The following is a 23203-nucleotide window of genomic DNA, read 5'->3' on the forward strand; positions in this document are numbered from 1 at the left end:
AGGATTCCACCTGAGGCTGAAACAGCCTTATTAAAAATAATTCAAGAACTCATTGAACAGGGGGTGGTGGTGGAGACAGACTCGAATGTGTGTAACTCCCCCGTCCTCCCTGTTCCTAAACGCACAGACCCTCAAGCACCCCCAGTTTACAGACTAGTAGTTGACCTTCGAGAACTGAACAAATGTGTGGTCCCACAATACCCAGTGGTCCCAGACATTTCCTCATTATTTACTGCCATTGATTCTGAGGCAACATTTTTCACGGTCATTGACCTGAAGAATGCATTCTTCAGCATTCCAATACATCCTGACAGTCAATATCTTTTTGGATTCAGTTTAAAAGGACGCAGCTTTAAATTTACAAGAGCTCCCCAAGGCTTTACAGAAAGCCCAAGTGTTTACAGTCAGGCATTAAAGAGACAACTTGACAGTATTAGTATGCCTACTAACACAGCATTAATACAGTACGTGGATGACATTCTCATCACAGCAAGATCAGAAACTGACTGTGAAGAGGCTTCCCTCACGGTCCTTCATTTTCTGACGGACAAGGGGCACAAGGTGTCCCCTTCGAAGTTACAGTTCTGTGAACAGCAAGTGGCTTACTTAGGGCACTTGCTGTCCAAGGAGGGTAGGCAGCTGACACAAGAACGAATTAAATTGATTTCCAACATTTCACAACCCAAAACACAGAAAGAAGTACGTGCATTCATTGGCCTTACTCCCTATTGCAGACAATGGATTCCCCAGTATGCCCACATAGTCAAGCCACTCATACAATTGACTACATTGGAGGCAGCCACCTCTAACGTCCTCCCTTGGACATCAGAGCACACCTTAGCATTTGAGGAACTAAAACGGGCATTATGTCAAGCGCCAGTTTTAGTCACTCCTGATTACAAGAAACACTTCACCCTGTTCGTGACAGAGCGGGATGGAACAGCACTATCTGTCCTCACACAAGACCAAGCAGGGAAACACAAGCCATGTGCTTATTTTTCGAGTACACTGGACCCTGTAGCACAGGCTCTGCCAGCATGCTTGAAATCTGTTGCGGCCACAGCTTTGGCCATAAGACAAAGTGACTCGATAGTGCTGGGACACTCCCTGACAGTACAAGTACCACACGCAGTGGAAGTTCTCCTGAATAGGACACAGACACAACACCTGACTGTAGCAAGATTGAGAGGATACGAGCTGACACTATTTCAACCCCACATAGAGATTAGAAGATGTAACATACTCAACCCTGCCACTCTTTTACCCTCAAGCACAGATGACACCACACTGTGTGGAAGTAATACATGTAGTGACGAAGCCAAGACAAGACTTGACAGATGTTGCACTCCCAGACCCTGACATAACGTTTTATGTAGATGGATCATGCATGAGAACAGGGGCAGGAGAATTAGTGGCAGCATACGCCGTAACTACTGACCATGAGATCATAGAGACACAAAGAATAGATATCCTGTCAGCACAAGCAGCAGAGCTCATTGCTTTGACGCAAGCCTGTAAACGAGCAAAACAGTTAAGGGTTAACATCTACACTGATTCACAATATGCGTTTGGGGTAGTTCATGACTTTGGGGTACTATGGAGGGAGAGAGGTTTTCTGACCTCACACGGGGCCAAGATACAGCATGGCCCTCTCATACAGGCCTTGTTAGAAGCAATACACCTACCTACAGCCAAAGCGATCCTGAAATGCAAAGCACACACCAAGGCCACAGATGTCATTTCCCAAGGTAATGACCTGGCAGACCGAACTGCTAAACAGACAGCTCAGACTCCAATTGACATAACAAACTCACAGGTATTACCACTGACAAGGACTATGACAGTCAGGGATCCCTCCAAAGATGTACAAGATATACAGACCCATGCCACTCCAGATGAAATAAAGAAATGGACTGAACAAGGAGGGGTCCAGACTGACCAGGGTTGGATGACTAAAAACAAAAAGACATGGTTCCTCCCAGACTCTATGGTACAGGTGATAATAGAGACAGCACATAGCCCGGCACACTTGGGAGAGAAGGGAATGTTGGATGGCCTGCAGAATATCTGGTTTAACAAACACTTGCGAGCGGCAGCAAAGCAGAAAGTGAAGACTTGCATGATTTGTTGCCAATTTAACCCTGGAAAAGGCATCTCAGTGGAACAGGGTGGATTTCATCCCCCTGATCACCCTTTTGAGGTTCTCCAAATGGATTATATTCAAATGGACAGATGTAGAGGTCACAAGTACGTCCTGGTAGTGGTGTGTGCCCTAACCAGATGGACAGAAGCTTACCCAGTCCCAGATTATACTGCAGTTACAACAGCCAAACAGTTAGTGAGGGAGTTCTTCCCTAGATACGGGTTGCCACATGTCATTTACTCAGACAATGGCCAGCCCTTCTCCTCTGAGCTCATGAAACAGGTGTCCCTTCTGTTGGGATATACCTGGAAGTTCCATTGTGTAAGGCATCCCCAAGCAGCAGGTCTAGTAGAGAGACATAACCAGACCCTCAAAACAAAATTAGCTAAAGTCTGTGCAGAAAAGGGCGTGGATTGGATGGTAGCCTTACCGGTTGCCCTTTTTTACATGCGCATGGTAGCTCATTCTAGAACCGGCCTATCCCCATATGAGGTGGTCTTTGGAAGACCACCGAATATGTGGGGTACACCAATACCTAAAAGAATAACTGATGTTGACAGTACTATGCTCACAGATTACCTGGCTTCCTTGATGTCTGCACTACTCTCTTGCCGTTCGCAGGTTGCCGCTGCCTTCCCTGACAACACCCAGGTCGAGGACCATGCCATAGCCCAAGGGGACTGGGTGCTGATAAGAAATTTCGACCGGACGAGCCCTCTGGACCCCAGGTGGAAGGCACCAAAATTAGTCCTGCTGACGACGAGGACGGCCATCAAAGTCGAGGGAAGAAAGGGGTGGCTGCATGCCAGTCACTGTAAAAAATACTTTGGGACTACCGGAACATTTGCTAAAAACAAAGACAGTACAGACTTTGAGCCCCCCTTTTTGGAAAAGACTCCCCAGCAAGAGTACACTTCCAAACTGAGATCTAGAAGGTCAGTCGACGTTTGATTGTCTAAGTCCACCCGGTGGTGAAGCGGTTGAACATGATGTCTGACTTGAATAAACTAGTGAACAGTAAAGAAAAAAGGACTAATATGAGAAAGAAATACTGCAAGCTATTACACAGCAGATGTATAGTGTCTCTGATTATTGTACTTTTTATGAGCATTGTGGTAATAAGTATTGGCTGGTTCTTACATGTTCTCTATCCACCTGCTGTCTCACAGAACGCCACCATAGTACACTCACATGTTGAGCTCCCAGTACACTTAGAGAACAGAAGAAATGAATTTAAGAACAATACTTTCATCACCCTTTTACAACAGCATCAACTGGCCATAAACACATCCAACTGCTGGGTGTGCGGTCTTCTTCCCCATACAGTTGCCAAAGGCATGCCTTTCATCACTCTCCCTTTTTCTTATGAAGGCTCTTGTACCGGTTAGTGGGAAACAAACAAAGCTTCCTATATGGCCAATACGGATACAAAAGAGCAGTCTCAGCTCAGATATCACCTATACATTTTATGTTGGCGAGGTGAAAAGAACAGGGCATGTGGTACCCCACTAGAGCAGGAAGCCTATGCTGACCACGGTAACAGTCTAATAAGTTATATTATCAGTATATGGACAGGAGAAAAAGATCTGTTTCACCTGTTTTTGTGGCATCAACGAAAGCCCCTTTTTGTGTCCAAAGTAAAGGAAAGATACGTATGGGTGATAGCATCTGCAATCACACAGTCAATTTGAATGGAACAAACAATACACGGCTTATAGCCGCACAGGGCACCTACTTCATATATGGGGATAAAGGTTATACATGGCTCCCGCAGGGCTGGTCCGGCACTTGTTACATTGCTTTTCTCCTTCCCCCCACCTACACTGCCCCTGCGGACTATCATGAAATTGAGCCTCTGACTGTCTATAACAGACGGCGAAGGAGGGTCATAGATACAGAAGATACAGCAGGGCAGGAGGCGGGAGACTTCTTTGCCGGAGTCATTCCATTTTGGGGTCCCATGGTAAACAGCAGGAACATCCGCCACCTCACACGAGTGGTGCAAAACACGATAGATGCAACGGCAGGTGTCCTCTCTAATCTCACAGCTGAGGTGGTCGCGGACAGACTCATGACCCTACAAAATCGCATTGTTTTAGACATCGTTCTGGCTGACCGTGGTGGTGTATGCAGATTGATCTCCACGAGTTGTTGTGTGTTTATTCCAAATAACGCACCTACGGTATACCAAGCCATTGCCAACCTACACAAGATGTCAAGTCAGCTAGACATGGATAAAGGAGAATGGTCCTTAAGCAGCTGGTTGTGGGGATTAGTAGCAACATGGGGATGGAAAGTGTTGACTGTAGTAGGATCAATACTGTTTATCATCTTCAGTTGTTGCCTCTGCATCCAATGCGGCCCGGCCATCTGCGGTCTGTGCGCCACTGCCTGCATTCCCCGTCCACATGTGCAGAACAGAAAAAATGAAAAGATCATGTTGCAAGAACACATTAACGGCCTGATGAAAATAGAGGTGTATTAGAGGGGTGCGCTTGGGGACAAGGAGGGAATGAAGAAAATTACATATTTATATGTATTTGTGCCCCCAAGCGCTACCCTCTCACCATCTGCCATGTTGAATAAAAACCCCTGCATTACTTCACATTCAGAGGCCTTATTTCTCTGTCACCAGGCCCCTCCATGCCAGACCCTGAAAAAGGCACACGTTACATTTCTCTGCAGCACATTAGATATTTTTTTGAGCAGTCACGGAGAAAAGGCCCAGCCCGGGGTGTCTTAACAGTGTCAAACAAGGGTCGACCTGATAAAGCTGCATTCCGGCCCGAGCAGGAGGCGAGCAGAAGCCCCTCTGCAGAGATAAGGCCCAGTTTTGCTGTCGGCTCTCAGAGATAAGTGGGGCCCATGTCAAGGGAAACCTCCAAGACAGTTACACAAGGGGTGGACAGGAAGGGCCAAACCAACTGCTAGTATGAAGCAGCAACACTTCTACAGATGAGAGCAATCTGCATGCTGCCCCGAGCTAGAGATAAGACCAGACATGCTAGTCACTCTGACACCCAGGGCCCTCCCTGGCCAACAGAAAGGAAACAGCCTTCATGGAGAAGTCTGATAAAGTTACGCATTGCGAGTTTTAGCTGACCTTGCTGCCCCCTCTATGCACCCACCCACCTATGACTCATTACAGTGAACGCCTACATGCTCATATCTTTTTCTTTCCTTCTGCTTGGTGGGCTCCTCCCTATGTATGCAAAGAATGTATAAATATTGTACTCTGTGAATAAAGCTCAGAACTCTCCTGTGCCCGCTTGGCGCTGGAGCTCTCCCTTAACTCGAGTTAATGCAATAAAGCCCATTGACTCTAATACCACGGACTCTGCTCCTCATTTATGCTTGACCCTTTTGATATTTATTTATAGAAATTATGATAGTGTAAATAATTTATTTACGACACTACTCGTACATGATCACTACTTTGAACAATGTGTTGGTACTTGTTTCAAATATGTAATGCAAAAAGTTGATAGTCAAAATGTAAAATATTGTTCACATTATAGTTGTTGCCTAATTAAAACGCATCTGTCTATTTATTTCGTTGATTTTTGATGATTGACAAAGATGCAAGTGAAAGGGAACACATTAAATACAACCAGGGTTTGAAACTGCAGCAATATATTTTTTGTAAATTGCAGGTTCTGAACAAGAAAGTGGTATAACTGCCATTTGTCTATGCTTCCTAAACATGCAGAGCTGGCTTCTAGGTGGAGTCTGTGGTCAGAAATGATCAGATGAGAAAGGATTCTGGTGAACCTTTTTTGGTAAACAATCGAATAACACGATGCGAAACAGCAGCAATAAAACAGCTGAACGTTGGCTCTTACAATCATCTATCCCAGATCAAACTGCAGTCAGTGGATGCGCAGTCACCTGATCCACTGAACTTCTAGAGAGGTCCGCCGTTATTTCAGTGGAAAGCTCCCACTCGAAACTACAGGCTAATGGAGGGCTTCCATTAGGGGGACTTGAATTGCGGTGTGTTGTATCTACTGTCCCACCAGCCAGGGTCCTGTCCTTCGGCTGGGCAGAGTTCCTTGTCCTGCTAACTTTACTGGACAAAGGCAATTATTGCGACCATTTCTGACCGAAGAACTTAAGTGAGAAGAACTGCTAAAAGCCGAGTTCCTTTTAAAAGCAGTAAACACGATGTAGAGTATTTAACGAGATAGCTTACAGACTATAGAAATGAAAAAAAAATATTAATGATAGTGACGTAAACACCTGCATTTATCAGAATACACGGGTGTCTCGCGGGACCCAACCTCTGAATGGCAAAATGATGGCAAAGACTGCAAGCAGCAGAACACGCAGGGGCCCAAAGGATGAATACTAGAACTGCTGAAGATGACTGGTTTGAACACAATCACCCCATGTTTTCACACTTTCGTTTGATTGCTTGGAAACCAGGAACAGAAAAATGATCTTCTTCCGAACACGCAGGAGGGACGGCTTAGTGTGATTAAAAATGGAGTCAAGCCTGATACAGAGGTTGTTTTGCTCAAAGAAGCGGAGGAAGTGTTCTGAGCATGTGTCCTTCACCTGGTGCCAGTCACTTCCACAAGCGTGGCCTGCTTGCCCCCAAAAGGTGCCTAAGCAACCATATTCTTCAGTGCAGGAAACAAGTGTAGTTTCATGTTTTGAGGACTATCCAAACTTAGGAGGAGGTAGTTGGGATCACTCAGACTGGGAGAAACCTTCCTCCTAGCTCTAGGCTTCTCGGCACAAGTCTCTCCAAGGAGGGCCGATCAATGATTCAATGCAGGGGAGAGGGAGCCTATGCCTGTCTTCTCTTCCATCAAGACAGTGAGCAGGCACAAATCCCAAGTCTCATTTTTCCCTTTTACAGATCGTCTTGAAGAAGGAGCAAAGCAAAAAAGTCCCCCCCAGGGCTATGCATCACTCAAATAAAGGATCCCTACTTTCTCATTCATGTTGAGGTGCTCTACTCTCTCACTCGTGGCGCAAGCAGATTTATCATCTTTGGATGCATAAAAAAAAAGCCCACTCATAAGATCGCCAGATACTAAGCTGCAACGGTATTTCATTTCAGTGTCAGGGTATCTTAGAAAGATATGGCGGAGCTCTTTCTATGGCCAGGGCAGCTGATTTCGGAAGCAGTCACTTCAAGAGTTTACTTAGTCTCTAATTTGGGGAAGTGACAAAATATCTCCAACGGTATGTTGAAGTTGGTCACTATTCCCAGATGATCACCCAGATATTAACTGTAGTGTTTCCCCAGCTGTGCCGTAGGCTGCAGCTAGGAGGAGAGGTCCTGACATCCACCATGTTCACCTGGTTGAGGGGCTGCTGCATAGCTGGGGTCAGTGTGAGTCCCTTTTGGGAAGCAGCCTTTATTCATATAATTCTGTCTGTCTCTTCCACCCCCAGCATCAAACTCTAAGGGAATGTGCAGTGAAAGTACCTGACTGAGCGTCTGGGAACTTGATTAACGGGACGTGTGCCAGTATTGTGGAGCTGTTCCGGGGAAGGCCAGGCCTGTGGATGTCTCCCTCTCCTTCCCTCACCTCGATTTGGCCAGATATTAGAGTTGTTCACCAAGTATCTTTGCGGCTTTGGAGCACCTGGAATTAACATTCTCCTTCAGCACAAACTAGATACTCCCAGTCCACCCAGGAGAAAGACCATATAGTTCTTTCTGGCTTGTCTGGCCACCAGACATCTGAAACATACTGTGGCGCCAAATGGTGCAGGAACACTGTCAATTCTCCTCCTCACTCACTCTGATTAAAAACTGGATCCCAAGGTCTGATCATTTGAATGGACAAGATTTAAGTGGAATTGGCTAGTGCTTTCCGGAAATGTATAGCTACATTCTGGCCATCTTCCTAGGCTCAGCTCAAGCCTGAAGAAACAGTTTTGGAGCACTACTTCCAACTAGGGTGGTTGTCTATAGATGGGATATTGACTTCCTGAGAATGAGAACCTCCAGTAGCTTGTTCACTCTGACTATGACCCTCCTGGCCCCATCACTAACTTCAAAATAGAGGATTTCTGACCCCCTACAAAAAACAGAAATATGTGCAGTGACTCCAGGATTAGAGCTCTTGCATGGGTGTTTTCTGATGTCTGGGCTTAGCCAGTTGCCATTGAAAGGTTCTAGTATAGGGCACAAAAACAGTTGGAAGTGGACTGCAACCAGGGAAGACAGTAATGCTTGCTCTCAATTTAATCTCAAGTAATTCCTTCACAAGTGTTGTGTCGTCACTAGAAATTGGCAACGAAGAGCTGACCTGCTTCGCTCACGGGTATTTGGATGTTACTGGATTTCCTCCGTGTGTTGATGTTGGCGGCATACCGCTGTGATTTGGAATGACTTGCCAGTGGAGCTACGATGGTGATTGCAAGCAAAGGGATTCAAGAACCGCTGATCATGGTGTCCTTGAATTTGGAAATTCAAGGAATTTATATGTATCTGGTTGACAACACGCTGCTTCTTGACCGCGAAATCCTCTGCTGCCACATGGTTCCTTACTGCAAGCCATGCTGCAACCGCGCATGCATAAAAGAGTGGCCTCCGAGGATTCCTTGTGTGATCAAGCAGTGTGACCTTATGTCGCGGCCAGTTTAGATTGGGTCGCCATGCATCGATACAAAGTGCAAGGGAGCACATTGACATTTAGCAGCATCTCCTGACTATTCTTTGCCGGCACAGTCTTGCTACTATCGTAACATTAATATAATGAGGCATATTTTTTCAGTGATACACAAACCTCCATATGGTCTTGGAAGCTCGTTAGCTTTATATCCTACAGTGATATGCATAGGATATACATATTAAGGTACTTGTTCAATGCACAAACAATGAAACGGAGCAGAGTACATCATAAATACTGTTTCTTGACTGTCTTACATAATAGTTTATTTTGTGTGTTTTGAATCAATTTTTTTGTGGTATGTGCCTAAACTTTTAGCCTTATTCCTCCACTATCTTTCCTTCCACTTCCTGGCGAACCTCAAATGAAATGGCTACATTGGAAGGAATGCTTTCTCATTTATATCTCGGCCACAGAGGAAGAAGGCACAGAAGATTTTATTTCCTTACAGAAAAAGAACATTTTATTGCACAGCCTATGTCTATAAGGGTTGTAAATTTATGGCCAAATCGAAAAAAGCTGAAGATGATACAGATGTTTTTAAACATGCATTGGAAGACCTTTTTATTACCACCCGGCAATATGTGCAGCAATTCATAGATATAATTTTTTTCCAATACAAACCGAGCAATTCTGAGATTTTGGAAGATTACGTATAAGCTCTTAAGAAGTTAAGAGTTTCATGTAAATTTGTCTCTTTACACGATGAGATAGTTTGAGACCAGATCATAATGTATATACCAATGATCCTAACATACAAGAGAGGTTATGGGTGACTGAAGGCTCTTCACTCAAGGACATATTAGGCATTGTGCTAAAGGTTGAATTATCCAAGCGATGTGCTAAAGCAGCCCTGAATAATTATTATTCTGGTAAGCACTCTTTAACCATTTGCAAAGTTTCAGAAAGCTCCTACAAAGTTGGAAGTAAGAACTGGAAACTAACCTTGAACATTGTGACTGCATGAAGTCAGAATGGATAATTAGGAAGTGACAAACGCTGGGAAAAGTGCTGGGAAAACTCTGCTGCACTTCGTGGAGTGCCACCAGTGGCAGAGTCTGTTAAGTCGCATGGCTTGCGCTGGCCAAATTGTAGGAAAAATGTGTTCACAAACAATTGAGTCAGCACATTGATCAATTCAAACTATTCAACAATTTTTAATCAAGATTTAGACCAGGGCACGGCACAGAATCGACCATTGTTCACATAATGGAAGCCACCCTTCAGATGCTAGACAACAATGACTCCAGCCTACTCATCCTACTAGTCCTCTCATCCGCGTTTGACATGGTCAATCACAGCAAGCTACTAAAATGACTAGAAAACAGAATGGGGCTGTCCAGTAAAGTGCTCTCCTGGTTCGCATCCTTCCTGCACAACTGCTCACAATGAATCAAACTAGGCAACACATTCTCCGATACTGTCCCATTGAGATGCGGAGTTCCACAAAGGTCGACCAATTCCCCCACATTCTTTAACCTATATATGGAGCCACTCACGGAAATCTTCAAACAATCGAACGTTGCATACTGCAGGTATGGAGACGACACACAACTATACTAAAATATATCCTCCTCAGAGGATATCATCCAACTAAATAACACTACAGTCAAAATTCAGTCCTGGCTAGTTCAAAACAACCTCAAGCTCTATGAAAACAGAATTCCTACTTTTCTACCCTCATAACAGCTCTACACACATTCAGGATAGGCTCAATCACCTAGAAGCCCTCAACTGCAAACCTATCATTATTGATTCCACTAAATCCCTTGGAATAACACTAGACAATAATCTGAACATGCTAGCACATACCAGTACAACCAAGCGCAGAGCGTCATTTCAACTCAAACTACTGAAGAAAGTGAAACTATTCCTGCCACCTCCAGACTAATCCCGCCACCTCCAGACTTCAAACAAGCAGTACAATCATTAGTGGTTTTAAGACTAGAATATGGTACTGCGACCCTCTCAGGTCTTTCAGCATAGAGTGCGGCTCCACTCAAAGTGACTCTCAACACAGAAGCTAGACTAGTAACAGGCACTAGAGGCTTTGACCACATTACCCATCGCTTAGGTCTCTCAACTGGCTTCCTATCTAGGCAAGAAATCAAATGAAAATTGCTTGCCTCACGCATAAAGCCTTCCATTGAAATGAACCAAGGTACCTGGCAGAAAAGATTTGAATCACAGGAGGCAGCCACTCCCTCAGAAGGGCAAACTCTCTAAGGCTAGAACCCCCTCAGATTCAGAAAACAAAAAACCTACATGCGCTCCTTTTCTGGATCGGCTTCTAGGATTTGGAAATTCCTACCACCCAAAGTTCGGTCTAACCTATCCACACACATCTTCAAAAAAGAGGTGAAAAAGATCCTAATGAGCAGATTCCTCTTGTAAAGTCACTGTGCGCCTGTCCCCTGGGCCTATTGTCCGCTTCAAGGACAGAAATACCATTACAGGGCAGAGGCACATCAATCCCAGTAGAATCCTGAGACTTGGAGGAATACTGTGTAATAGCTGTGAATGATAATTCAGATGCCATTGTCAATGAATATGGGCTATCTGGCAACAAAAGTGATGTTTTGTGTAAGGTGAAGAAGTACATTAGACTTGGTTGGACCAGCAAAAGTAAGCTAGAAGCAGAATGCAAGAAGTTCTGGGAACTTAAGAACGAACTATCTGCGTGTAATCAAGGAATCCTCTTGAGGGCTGATACAGTAGTACGTTCAACCAACTTTAGGCAATGGATTTTGTGTTCTACACATGAGGGGCACATGGGAATAGTAAAATGAAAAAAAAAAGATAGTGAAATCCTCATATTGGTGGCCAGGAATAGATTCCAATATGCAGACATTTGTGAGATCTTGTGAACAATGTGTTAATTCTGACAAAACTCTGTTTTCAGGCCTCCCTTAGGTCTTATAGAATATCCGAAAAATCCTAGGGAGATGTTGGTCGAAGATATTCTTGTTCCTATTCTGGACTCTAAGGGGATACTACATATACAAATTGCCCAAATCAACATGTATTCTAAATGGCCTGAAATTGGCATTTTAAACTTAAGTCGATTCTGCACAGGTTGTTTCCTTCCTCAAGAGTTTTCTTAAGAGAATGCTTTCCCAAGTCTAAGGTGAGTGACAATGGTCTTCAATTCACAGCTGAAAAGTTGAAGGAATTCCTTGTTAGTAATTGGGTTAAACCTAAACACACTTCCTTATATTATCCTGAAGGGGAATGGTATGGTGGAGCGCATTAGCAGAGTGATAATGGGGAGTGTTCAAGCTGCCATATATTACAGGAAGGATTGGAAAAAAGAAGTCTGCAAAGTTGTTTGGGCTTACAGGATTACCAGTACCATAACGAGGTATAGTCCTTTCAGGGTGCTACTGAGACATTTATTAAGGCCAACAGTGCATCGATGACTTTAGAACTTCAAAGTGAATAATATCCTTCCGTTGTCAAAGCAAACTTGTTGGAAGCACAATGGATTTGTAATGAGTATTATGATAAGCTTGGTGTGAAGGAAGTTACCCTTGAATAGGGAGTCTGCGTACGAGTGAAACCGAAAATGAGGAATGGGTGCAGTAAGTTTACTAAGCCTTCGCAAGTGATGGATCTCTATTTCAGTTCCACCAAACTTAGTGATGGTAAAGTGTTGCATTTTGGTAGGTTGTCTAGATGCAATAAAATAAGGTCTTAGAATGAATCATGAAGGAATTGAACTAATGCTGTTAACCCTAAAATCTGGTTAAAAGAGGGGACAGACAGGATGGTTCTGTTCTTGTTGCAGGTAATGGTGAGGTTGAAGGTCATGATGATGATGATGTACCCAGTAACAGTATCCGAAATGTAGCCAATGCAAATCGAAGTAAAAATGTCCCTGAAGTATGTTCTGGAGATCGGTTCCCTGGGGAAGGTTCTATGAGCGGAACCTAAAATGTGTTTCCTAAATGAACCACCACCCATTCCAGCAGAGTTACTGTTCTTCCTATGAAACTGAAGGACTTTACTGTGGGGTGAAGTTGCTACAATTACTTGCATGCAATTGATTGCATTTCTATGTGATCTATAATGCCGCTATGATGTATAGATACAAGGCCTCTTCCTCGCTTTCAAAGAGAATGGGGGGGTTACTCCTTACCTCTCCCAAGAATGACCCAGAGCTAGGCCCCGCCATTCAGGTTGAGAGGCTAAAAGTGTGTCTCACAGCTACACATTTGGGTTCCCCCACCAACCACTAGCTAGGCTGTGGAGAGTTCAGATTAGACAGGAGAGGCTTTCAGAAACCAAACCCTGAAGCTGAAATGGTTTTGGTGCCCCCAGGACCCAGAGAATCCTGATAACGTTACCATAAAGGGTCAACCTGAGCTGGCTCTTAGATGGTAGCTTCAGGGGACTACAGAAGCAAAGTATCCCAGGAAATCTTTATCCAGGGCAAAACAATGCTTTGACTGAATATGTCTAGTCCACATACAGCACATTACGTCTCTGAGGTCAACCACAACACACCGGGTACCTGGGCAGCATCTGGACATCTCCAGCATATTAGCTGGTACAGGAATAGAGCCCAGTTTTAATCCATGGTAGTCCTGAACTGTAAACGTTAATTAGAGAGGGGGACGGGATCCACAGCCAGTATAAATCAGTGAAAACTATTTTGGGGAATTTAGGATTTTAACTCAAAAACTATGTAAACAAGCAGAAACCAACTGGAGCTCCTGGAAAAATGTCACTTTAGGACAGGCCCCTATCTAAAAGCTACTTATCTTCTTCTGTGCTTACCGGCGATAATAGATTCAGCAAGACAGACGGATCCTAGGCTAACTTCATAGCATAACACTGTCCTAATCTGCTTTATGAGAGCGAACCTTCAAACCCTACTGGATGGTCCTACATATAGTCATTCTTTTTTCAAGTAACATCTCAGATTGAAATCTGCTCTTTCTTGGGAGAGTTATAATACCCTTACCAATAACATTAATAACATGGCCAAAAATGCACAATTTAAGCGTAAACTACGATAAAAAAATAAAACCCTACCTCCCCACGGTTGGCCTCAGGGTATTTTATCCTATAATCAAGAATGCACCATGGTAATTCCCTTTTTATGGTAATCCCCAAAATTCGACTTGCTTATTTGAACGCTGTGCAGCGACTTGTCTGGTCTCTAGAAGCATATGTTTCCACCATCTCTCTCCTATTTTCATCTCACTCTAAAGGCTTCTGTTGAAAGCAGCTTGCTGTGGGCACAAAATGCTACACTTTTAATCTCTTGACTACTTAGCACAGAAGCTGAAAATCTCTGGGGTACCATCACAGCACAGACGCGCTGAAGTATATGAAAAAAACTAGAATCATGCCTCACTCCGTTGCAGGATGCGCTCCAAAAAAGTGGAAATCTATTCCACCTTCTATGCATCAACCCCCCAACTTACATCGTCAAGAGTTCATTAAAACTCCTCCTATTCTACTGACAATAACAACCATATTTTCCTTTACTGTTCCATCACCATCCTTGTGACATCACGTGCTCTAAGCTGGCACCCTCGTCTTTCATTTGAGCAGCTTATAGTAGTATATCATCCTCTGCCTATACCGAATTCCAAAGCATAGCAATCAGCTTCATTTTGTTTTTGTAAACCATGTTCAGACTTTCTCCGCTATTTTCAAGTTACAATTCCACATTTGCAATCCCTAATATCTCCCTCATTTGTAAGTTTGCAGTTTTTATCTTCATTATTCGGTTCACTTTTATGCTTTCCTACATCTGTGACAGGCCTTCACTATTTTAACAGTAGACTGCTGTGACACCTTTATAATGCCCTTCATATTCTTTCCCAGTTTTGTATAGTTTTCTACTTGGGTGTCAATGTTAAACTGTGAAAAATGTATTTTCTGAAGTGTCATTCACAGCAACTACATCCTTCCAAATGCATCTAAGTACGTACATTTGTACTGTTGAAACTATGAAAAATACTCGGACACCCTCAGATACATACAAAGCTAAAAACAAAATTAATAAGTAAATATTTTCAAAGTAATCCCTACTGGATGTTTTTCCACATGTATGACCAAACTGGTAATCTAAATGCCTGAAGTCTTTCTTGGGGTTCAGGGACCCCCCCCCCAAATACAATAGCTGTTGCAGTTGCGATCTCGGAAGATCCTTCACTAATTACATTTTTGACTATGATGTTTAAATCCACCCCCCTCAGAATTCTCCCCTTGAGAGATTGGGGACTTCTGTGGCTGCAGCCAGTATCTAGCCAAAGCTAGCGGCTTATGATTATATAACGTGACTGAGAGACAGCTAAGTGCCGACCCATCCCTACAGGACATGTGTACCAACTGTGCTCCACAAGATGCAGGCCCAAAAAATATTCAAAGGTATCAAACATCTTTACTTCCACAGGCCCAGCCCCACTCTGAGGCGTCCCATCCACTTGTGTTTCCCAGCTCACATTGCTGCTTCTTTGGTTTTTTTTAAAGAGCTACAAATACAGTCTGGGTCTGTCCACCGATGTGTCTTTCATACACTTTTCATCACTTGTTTAATGCTGCAGAATGGCTTCTTTCCAAAACCCGAAGCAGATTGTAACTGCAGCTTCACACCTGTCAGCTCTTCACAACTAAAATGAGGAAAGTAATCATGCAGCCTGCCAGGCCTGTCTCAGCAGGTTCGGAAACAATAGTGCAGTTTGTAGCCAGAGAGGAGCAGCGCTCCTGGGAACCGCCTAATTAAAGGGATCAGTTTCGAAATTCACCTGAATATTTTACACACCCAATTTCTGACCAGTTTCTGGTTGGGATAGGGAGAAGATCATGGCAAGCTACCAGTAGTCAAATAAGAAATGGGAACACAAACCAGTGGTTCCAACTGTTAATCTCTCTACTCAATTTGTAGTATGCTATAAAGGGTCTTGCTCTCAGATCCTGGAGAGTGCGTAACATTATTAAGTGGCTGTGTCCCCTGTTAGGGTCCGTCCCCTTCAGCAATCCAATCCAATCCAATCCAATCAATCAATTTGTATAGCGCGCTACTCACCCGGAGGGTCTCAAGGCGCTGGGGTAGGGGGGGGGGGGGGGGGGGGGTGGGGGGAGGGAATACTGTTCGAACAGCCAGGTCTTGAGTTGCTTCCTGAAGGAGGGTTGGTCCTGGGTCAGACGGAGGTGGATTGGGAGGGAGTTCCAAGTCTTGGCTGCCAGGTAACAACCCCCCTATGTCCAGGGGTTGTTTAAAAATGATTCAGTTTAGTTTAATTTCAAATGTGATATATTTATTATTTCAGTCAGTCAGAGAGCTTTATTTCGGTAAACATACCATAAAAAGGCCAAACACAGATACACACATAAAATGACAATAAAAACTGATAATACAAATTTTAAGAATAATCTGAGGTGATTTCATATAGTTCGTTCCTCCCAAGGTTAAAACATCAATTAAAACACAAGAACAGCGATATGTAAGCATTTCCTATGATATAATAGATTGCAGTAGGTTACAACACTCCCCTAAAGATGGCCCTTAGCGCGGGGAGCAAGCTTCCAACTTTAATATTGCACATCTCGTGTACCACATAGACTGGAGGAATCTAGCTGTGGCAAACACTATCAGGGGGAAGTGTCATATTTAAGAATCCTGAAAACCTCCCGGTAGTCCCTAAAGCCCCTAGCCCTACACAACTGCAGAATCCATTTCTCCCTAGCCCTGGCATAGGAAGGGCAGAAGAGCAGAACGTGCAGATCTGTCTCTCTACCGGTCAAACACCCCGGGCAAGAGCTCGCTGTTGGGAGGGCGTTCCGCCATTTGTATGTTACACCCCTCAGTGGCAATGAGCCATGTCTAAACTGGATGTACAGTTTCTTGGCCAAGGACGGCTGGATATCGTCCAGGAAGGCTTCAAAGTGAGGGTGGGCCTTAATATTCATAAAAGTTTCAGTCAACCTACCCAAGGTGGAATTACATGTTAAGAACTCCAATCGGTGGCTCCTTAGCGCCACATTTAATAATTTCTTAGAGAGCGATGGGCAAGTGTCTTGGGGGGACGACCACAGATCACCTCTGCCTATGGAATGGCAGAGATGTTTGATGTAATTGAGCCAAGGTATTTTCCCAGAGGAACCCCTTTGTAAAATGTCTCTCAAGTCCTCCCTATAGGACGACAGCTCCGGGGTCGCCCACAGGCGTCTCCAGTACAGGAGAGGACAGTTGGCTACAATATCCTGTAAGGGTACCAAACCCAGATCCTGCCGCAGCGGGATCAGGGGAGAGCTCATAGGCAAGCGAAGCAAGCGCCTGATGTAGCTGTTTTCCGTAAGCGTAAGGGGGGCAACGCTAGTATGGCCCCATTGCTCTACGCCATAAAGCGCGCCCCCTCTTGCCTGAGCCTTGTAGATCTCGAGGGGCGGGCTGAGCAATTTCAGTGAGGCATCATTGAAGATCTTTAGGATACCGTCCGATGATTGGGCCAGCTTTAAATTGGCCCGGGCCTTATGTGTCCCCCAATCCATTTTGTGGTTCAGTATGACCCCCAGATACTCAAAAGTGGATACTTGTTCCAGCACCATTCCATCCATATGAGGGCGGGGGCAATTAGCCGATTTATTATTATAGACCACGAACTTTGTATTGATCTCCAAATCTCTTAGACGGCAGAAAGAACAAAATGCATCCAATGTACGCTGTATACCCCCTCATCAGCGAACATAAGGGCAGGTGTCTTTCGCCCTGCTAAGCTAGGAGAGTCCAGGTCTGTTGCCCCCGAGAGGTGATCTATTAACCCATTAAGGAAAAGGGAGAAGAGGGTAGGGGCCAGAACGCACCCCGGCCTTACTCCCCTTTCTACCGGGAAGGGAGCCGATAACTCCCCACTCCTCCCATACCTCACCCTAGCGTATGTGCCCTGGTGCAGACGTTTGAGTAGGTGACACAAATAGGGTGGAGCACCCATCTCCAGCAATAATGCCCAGAGTTTGTCCCTGAGTACCAGGTCAAAGGCTGACCTATTTATTATATCAAGGCAGTATTCAATTTTCATCTGCCTTGTCGACCATCAAATTGATTCAGTAGATCATACATTTCTCATAATGATTTACATCCAAAGCAATTCAATTGCATTATCCAATCCCGATGCATTTCGGCGAGTGGCCCTTTTTCAGGGGATATCAATTATCTCTAGCCATCGGCGAGAAACCTCATGCGAGCGTCTCCCGGTATTAGGGATAGTGACAAGATCATGGCAAGCTACCAGTAGTCCCATTTAGCACATCATGGCAACTTTCCAATATGTCGAACCAGCAGATTCGCTCAACTCTGGTCATTTTAGTTGGTACACAATGGCTGGTTTCCAATATGTGAGCAAGTTCCTCATGGTAAATTTGTAGGTTTACAATCCAACGCATCTTGGGCATTTCTACGCATGTCCAGTAAACACTCAAAAGTCCTGTGTTTTCCACCTTTCCATGTCCCCCAAAACTCTCTATCTTCAACAGTGCTCTTTGCAAAGGGAATTCCAAGTTACTGGTGAGCAGGACTACTCTGCAGCTAATCCTAGCAAGCCACCTTCTGGAGCTCTGCGAAAAGGCACCTAGAGATGACAACGGGTTAGTCTCTGGGGCAGAGATCACCAGGTAAAAAAAAACAGGGACTTCACAAGGGGAAAACAAAGAAAATCAAGGATGTGATTTGGCGATCTACAATACATAGCTCTGGACCTTACATCAATTGGCAGTGTTGAGATCACAGGAATTGGATGGGGATTTGAATTCATACAACATGAGAAAATCACCTGCTGTCCAACAGAAAGGAAAGGTGGTGGAAGGTTCTCCACATAGCTCGTAGAAAGGCCTTAAAATGTAAGTTTAGTTATGGTACCTTAATTAACAACATCCCAATCTGAACACAAGGCATATTATTAACCGAAGAGCAAACCTTCCCACATAAGACAAATTCTCGCAAACCATCCAAAGGGAAATCCTACACTGTTGTAGAACATAGCCCACACCAAGAAAAGGGAGACGCCATGTCTTTGTAAATTACTTACTAAGGCAGCTGTGGCCATAATGCACCATAAGATCCGCCCCCAGGGCCCGAGCTGTGAAGTCATCCACGCAACAAGCACCATATGTCACATCCCCCATCACCACCGCCTCAGCCTCAGTGAACCTGCAAAGAAAGAGGAAAGTGAGGGCTTTGGTAAAAATCACTGCCGCTACATTTGATACCACATAATTATCTTGCTAAACGCAATGCAATTTTCATAGTCCTTTTTTGCTTTCCACCTTTTGCTTGCACCTCTGTTGCTGGCTCCTAACGTTTTACCACCAGTGATGTCACATTTGCAGTCCCTACATTGATCACTACTAGATATTGCTACTTCAGGTAATCCTTTCAAGCCACAATCTTCTACCCTGTCAAAGTACATTTCATTCCAGTTCTCGGGTGGAAAGCCATGTACGGATTACAGATTCCCACCACATGAGAAGGGGGGTTGAGCCATCTCTACTTTGGCAGATGGGGCCGGACAGCAAAGCCACTAAGAGAAGCAACATGGCGTTCAAAACTGCCTGAGGAAGAATTCTAGAGGTGGATTCACAATAGCATTTTTTTAAATGACTAAGTGGAAGAACCCCTTTAGGAATGGAGCAGCGGGGCACTATGACAAAAGAAGCATGAAGCGCCGGGCCTGGACAGATAGGGCTCAGCAAGGCCATAGGAATTGGGTAATGTGAACTACAAAGGCAGAACTCAACATACCAAAGAAATCCAAGCCACGGTTAGCAGAAACTAAATTGGGCATAGTCAAGTAGCAAAGCAGACTGGACCATAAATACCGAGAGAATTGGACATGACTTGGCATAGTGAGGAGGTGCAGGATAGGAGTAGAGCAAACTGGACTTGGCATAGTCAAGATGATTAGACTGGAGTAGAGCATACTGGACTCAGCATCGTCAAGAAGATCAGACTGAAAGCAGAGCAAACCGTACTTGATATGGACAGAAGGATTGCACTAGGAGCAGAGCTAACTGGACTCGCCAATGCCCCCAGGCACTTTTTAACACAATCACTGTTGCCCTCTCCACTAACATGGCTAAGTAAGCAGTTTCTCAAAAAATTGATCGAGGGACACCCCTTTCAGTGAATTTTTTTTTTGTAAAAAATGATAGTCCAACACCTGTTTCGCAAGTTTATCGCTTCAACAGTTGAATTTATCATGCACTCTTTCAATTATCATTAATCTCTCATGTTATCATTAAATTTCATTTTGCTTAATTTTCCCTCTTGTTTCTCGTCATTCCCTGATGGGTTCAGACCCGGTAACCGGTAACATGCCGCTCCGCTAGGTGCATCCCCGTCTGTCCTAGCGGTAAACAACATTTACAACGCGGTGTTTACACCGCGGTGCCTTTACAACGGTGCCATTACAACGAAAGTCGTTACTACGACTTGCGCTGGATGGCGCTGTTGGGCAAGGAATGTTGTAATTTTATATTCCAACACCTTCCCTACTGTTTCGTGGACTGGTGTTGGAATATACAATTATAATATTCCAAAATCCGCGCGCTCCAACGCAAGTCGTTGTAACGACTTGCATTGTAATGCCCGCGTTGTCAAGTATCGCGATCTTTTAGATCGCGTTGTACTGACATACATCCGTCCTAGCAGAGAATGGCAAATACATGTTGTCTTAAACGTCGAAATAATACAAAAATTCACTGAAATTTACGCCCCTTGCCCATTTTTTGAGAAACTGTGTTGTACCTTAAACCAGTTAGGGCAGGCGGTTGTATATTTAAGGGAGCATTGTGCCGGTCCATAAAAGGCGATGACCCAACTTGGTTGATGTCTAAGTAAGACCAGGAATTTATTGCCACTTTTCTGTTTCAGACGTGAGAACGAGCCCAACAAGCAGTGTTCTTGCGTGTATAAACTGGTTCTGCCTAGCGCTTCAGAGATGATCCATGACATTTCATGAACTTACTATATTGGGACACTCACAGACCACGAGCATAACTCCTGTTTCCCTGTATGTGCATCTGGGGCAACTTACAGTTTTCAGCTGGAATATCTGTATAGAGTAGAGGCGTTTCCCGAGGCCTTCTCCCATTCCCAGTTATTGAGGTCCCTTCTATGGTCAGCCTCCCAGGAAGGCTTCACATGAGTAAGGTCCACCTTACATGCAGAAAGCAAGGCTCTGTTAAAATGAAATCTCTTATCTATGGAACTCCCATGCGTGAACAGTACTGGTATTGCTCCTTGTCCCTGGGGTTCGCATTTGCCGCACTCTGCCTCTCACACATAGTATTCACTACGACTACGGCACCGTAAAGTAGGAATTATCCTGCTTGGGTTCTTTCTACGTCAGTCTGGTCAATCATCAACTGCAATTCCCCAGAAGAGTAGCAGTCCCCTACAAAATCTATACAGCTGCAGTCCATACTTCCCTCTGTCCGGCCATGCAGCACTCCAAGCGTCTTGGCAGACCACCTTACCATATGGCTTATGCATTTTTGTCCAGTGTTTCCTTTTTTTCAACTCTCTAGGGACAGTCGGGAGAAACTCTTGGGAGAGACACTTAGAGACTGATTACGACTTCGACATTTGGGCCGCCACACGCCCTTCGGTGGCGGTCTGACTGCCGATGGCCTGACTGCTGTATTTGGAGTACACGGATGACCCGTAGGCAGAGTCACGGCAGCGTTATGCGTTTAGGGCTCTCCTATGGGCCTAACATACTGCCGCCTCACCACCAGCCATGGATTGCACTCATAATTCGGTGGGCAGGACACCGCGGGCTTGTTGATCTTCCTGGGACCACCATGTCGGCAGTTCCACAGCAAGACCGAGAAAACTCCTAATCGGGCCCAAGTGTTTTTTTAAACTAAAGTAAGATTGCAAGGCACTATTTATTCCCATGTAAATACTGGCGAGTTAAAAATCCTTGAGTGTGGGGTCCAGCTCTTCGTGCCCTATCTATCGTATGCTGCTCTTCGCCCTTAAAGCCAGGGACACCCCAGCACAATCTGCCGATGGACGTTAAAGTAGCATTCTTTTGAGAGATGCACTTATCGGTTTACATTGTGTGGGAGTCAATGCACTTCACAACATAGATTAGAACTGAAAGTACATTATTGTGTTCATAAGCCTCAACGTGGGTGGAGGGTTAAAGTGGGGTTGCTGAATAGAACAAAGTGATTAAACGTGTAAGTGCATCTTAAAATAAATAATCTATTACAAATAAATCAAAGCAGCACAGCTTTAAGCAGGAATAACACTTCGCATTCAATATTTATCATGAGAGCTATAGGATCAAGATTCATGTTCAAATGTATTGTCTGACTTATTAAAATCTTCACACTATGTCCACGTCAAACAATACAAACCAATTATATTTCATAGGCGTATTACCAACCAAGCAGACTAAAATTGTTGTCTATGTTGTCTTAGCTCTGATATCATAAGCATTTTTGTGGTCATTACAATCGTACAAATAAAGTGCATTCAAAGGGTTAAGAATGGTTTGTGCACAATGGGGACTGAAACTTTCCAAAACATCGTCTTTTGATCCGCCCCATACTGTGAAAGACCTTAGCTCCATGGTCCATGGACTAATCTCAGTATTAGTCCAGGGGCAATAAGAAGATGCGCTCGAGCTGAAGTTCATTCATGGGAGTTAGAGCTGTATCTGCAGTCCTGGTGCTAACTAGTATTATAGGTGCAGTTTAGCCACATTACGACTCCTTAAAATCATTCAAACTAAAGTGCATAAGAACGGCTTTTAGCAGCAGCGTCTTCAGCCCAGCGCCACCAATGCAAGTCATCATTCTTTAAAGCATTAGGATCATACAGTGTGAGATGCATTAAAAAGATAAAGCTGTGTGTGCAATGATGACGGTTTTAACAGCGTTGTCGTGGACCTGGCGTCACCTCGCGATTAGTGTCAGTGCCTTGAAAAAAAGCGTTTTTTTTTATAACGAACTTTATTGAAGATTTTGCGGCAAATCATATAGAGTCACATCTCAAGAATGAATGAATGAATGAATGGCTTTATTTCGATATAAAAATATCATAAAAGCAGAAATACAACAATTTTAAGATCACGTAAAAACAATTTCATTCTATTTACACAGATAAAATCATATAAAAACAGATAATACAAGCTTTAAATAGTCACAGAAAGCCTATTCAAACGGATTAACCATGCCCATTTTAGAAACTTAGACACACAACATGCAAACAGGGTGCGAGTGTCAGATTTTAGAATACGCAGCGCCTCTCTGTACTGCCGGGTACCTAACTGTCTGCATAGAGGTTTAAGCCATCTCCACCTTGGCCGTGCATATGCAGGACATTCAAAGAAAATGTGAGCGACCGTCTCTATACGTAATGGACAGGTCGCACAGGAGGAGGAGCGCAGGTGAGGAAGTTTCC

General features: G+C 44.3%; 1 protein-coding gene across 4 annotated transcripts in view; it reads right to left on the minus strand.

Moving 5' to 3' along the window:
* The window catches only part of DPH1 (diphthamide biosynthesis 1), a 1923189-nt gene that overhangs the window by 985443 nt on the left and 914543 nt on the right, over positions 1 to 23203 (minus strand). For all 4 annotated transcript variants that reach the window (XM_078680142.1, XM_078680145.1, XM_078680143.1 and 1 more), the window contains one exon: positions 18816 to 18937. In XM_078680142.1, coding sequence (XP_078536268.1) covers positions 18816 to 18937 — 122 coding nt within the window. The remainder of the gene's footprint in view (positions 1 to 18815; positions 18938 to 23203) is intronic.

The sequence above is a fragment of the Lissotriton helveticus genome, chromosome 3_1 (assembly GCF_964261635.1).
Source record: "Lissotriton helveticus chromosome 3_1, aLisHel1.1, whole genome shotgun sequence".
Classification (NCBI taxonomy): domain Eukaryota; kingdom Metazoa; phylum Chordata; class Amphibia; order Caudata; family Salamandridae; genus Lissotriton; species Lissotriton helveticus.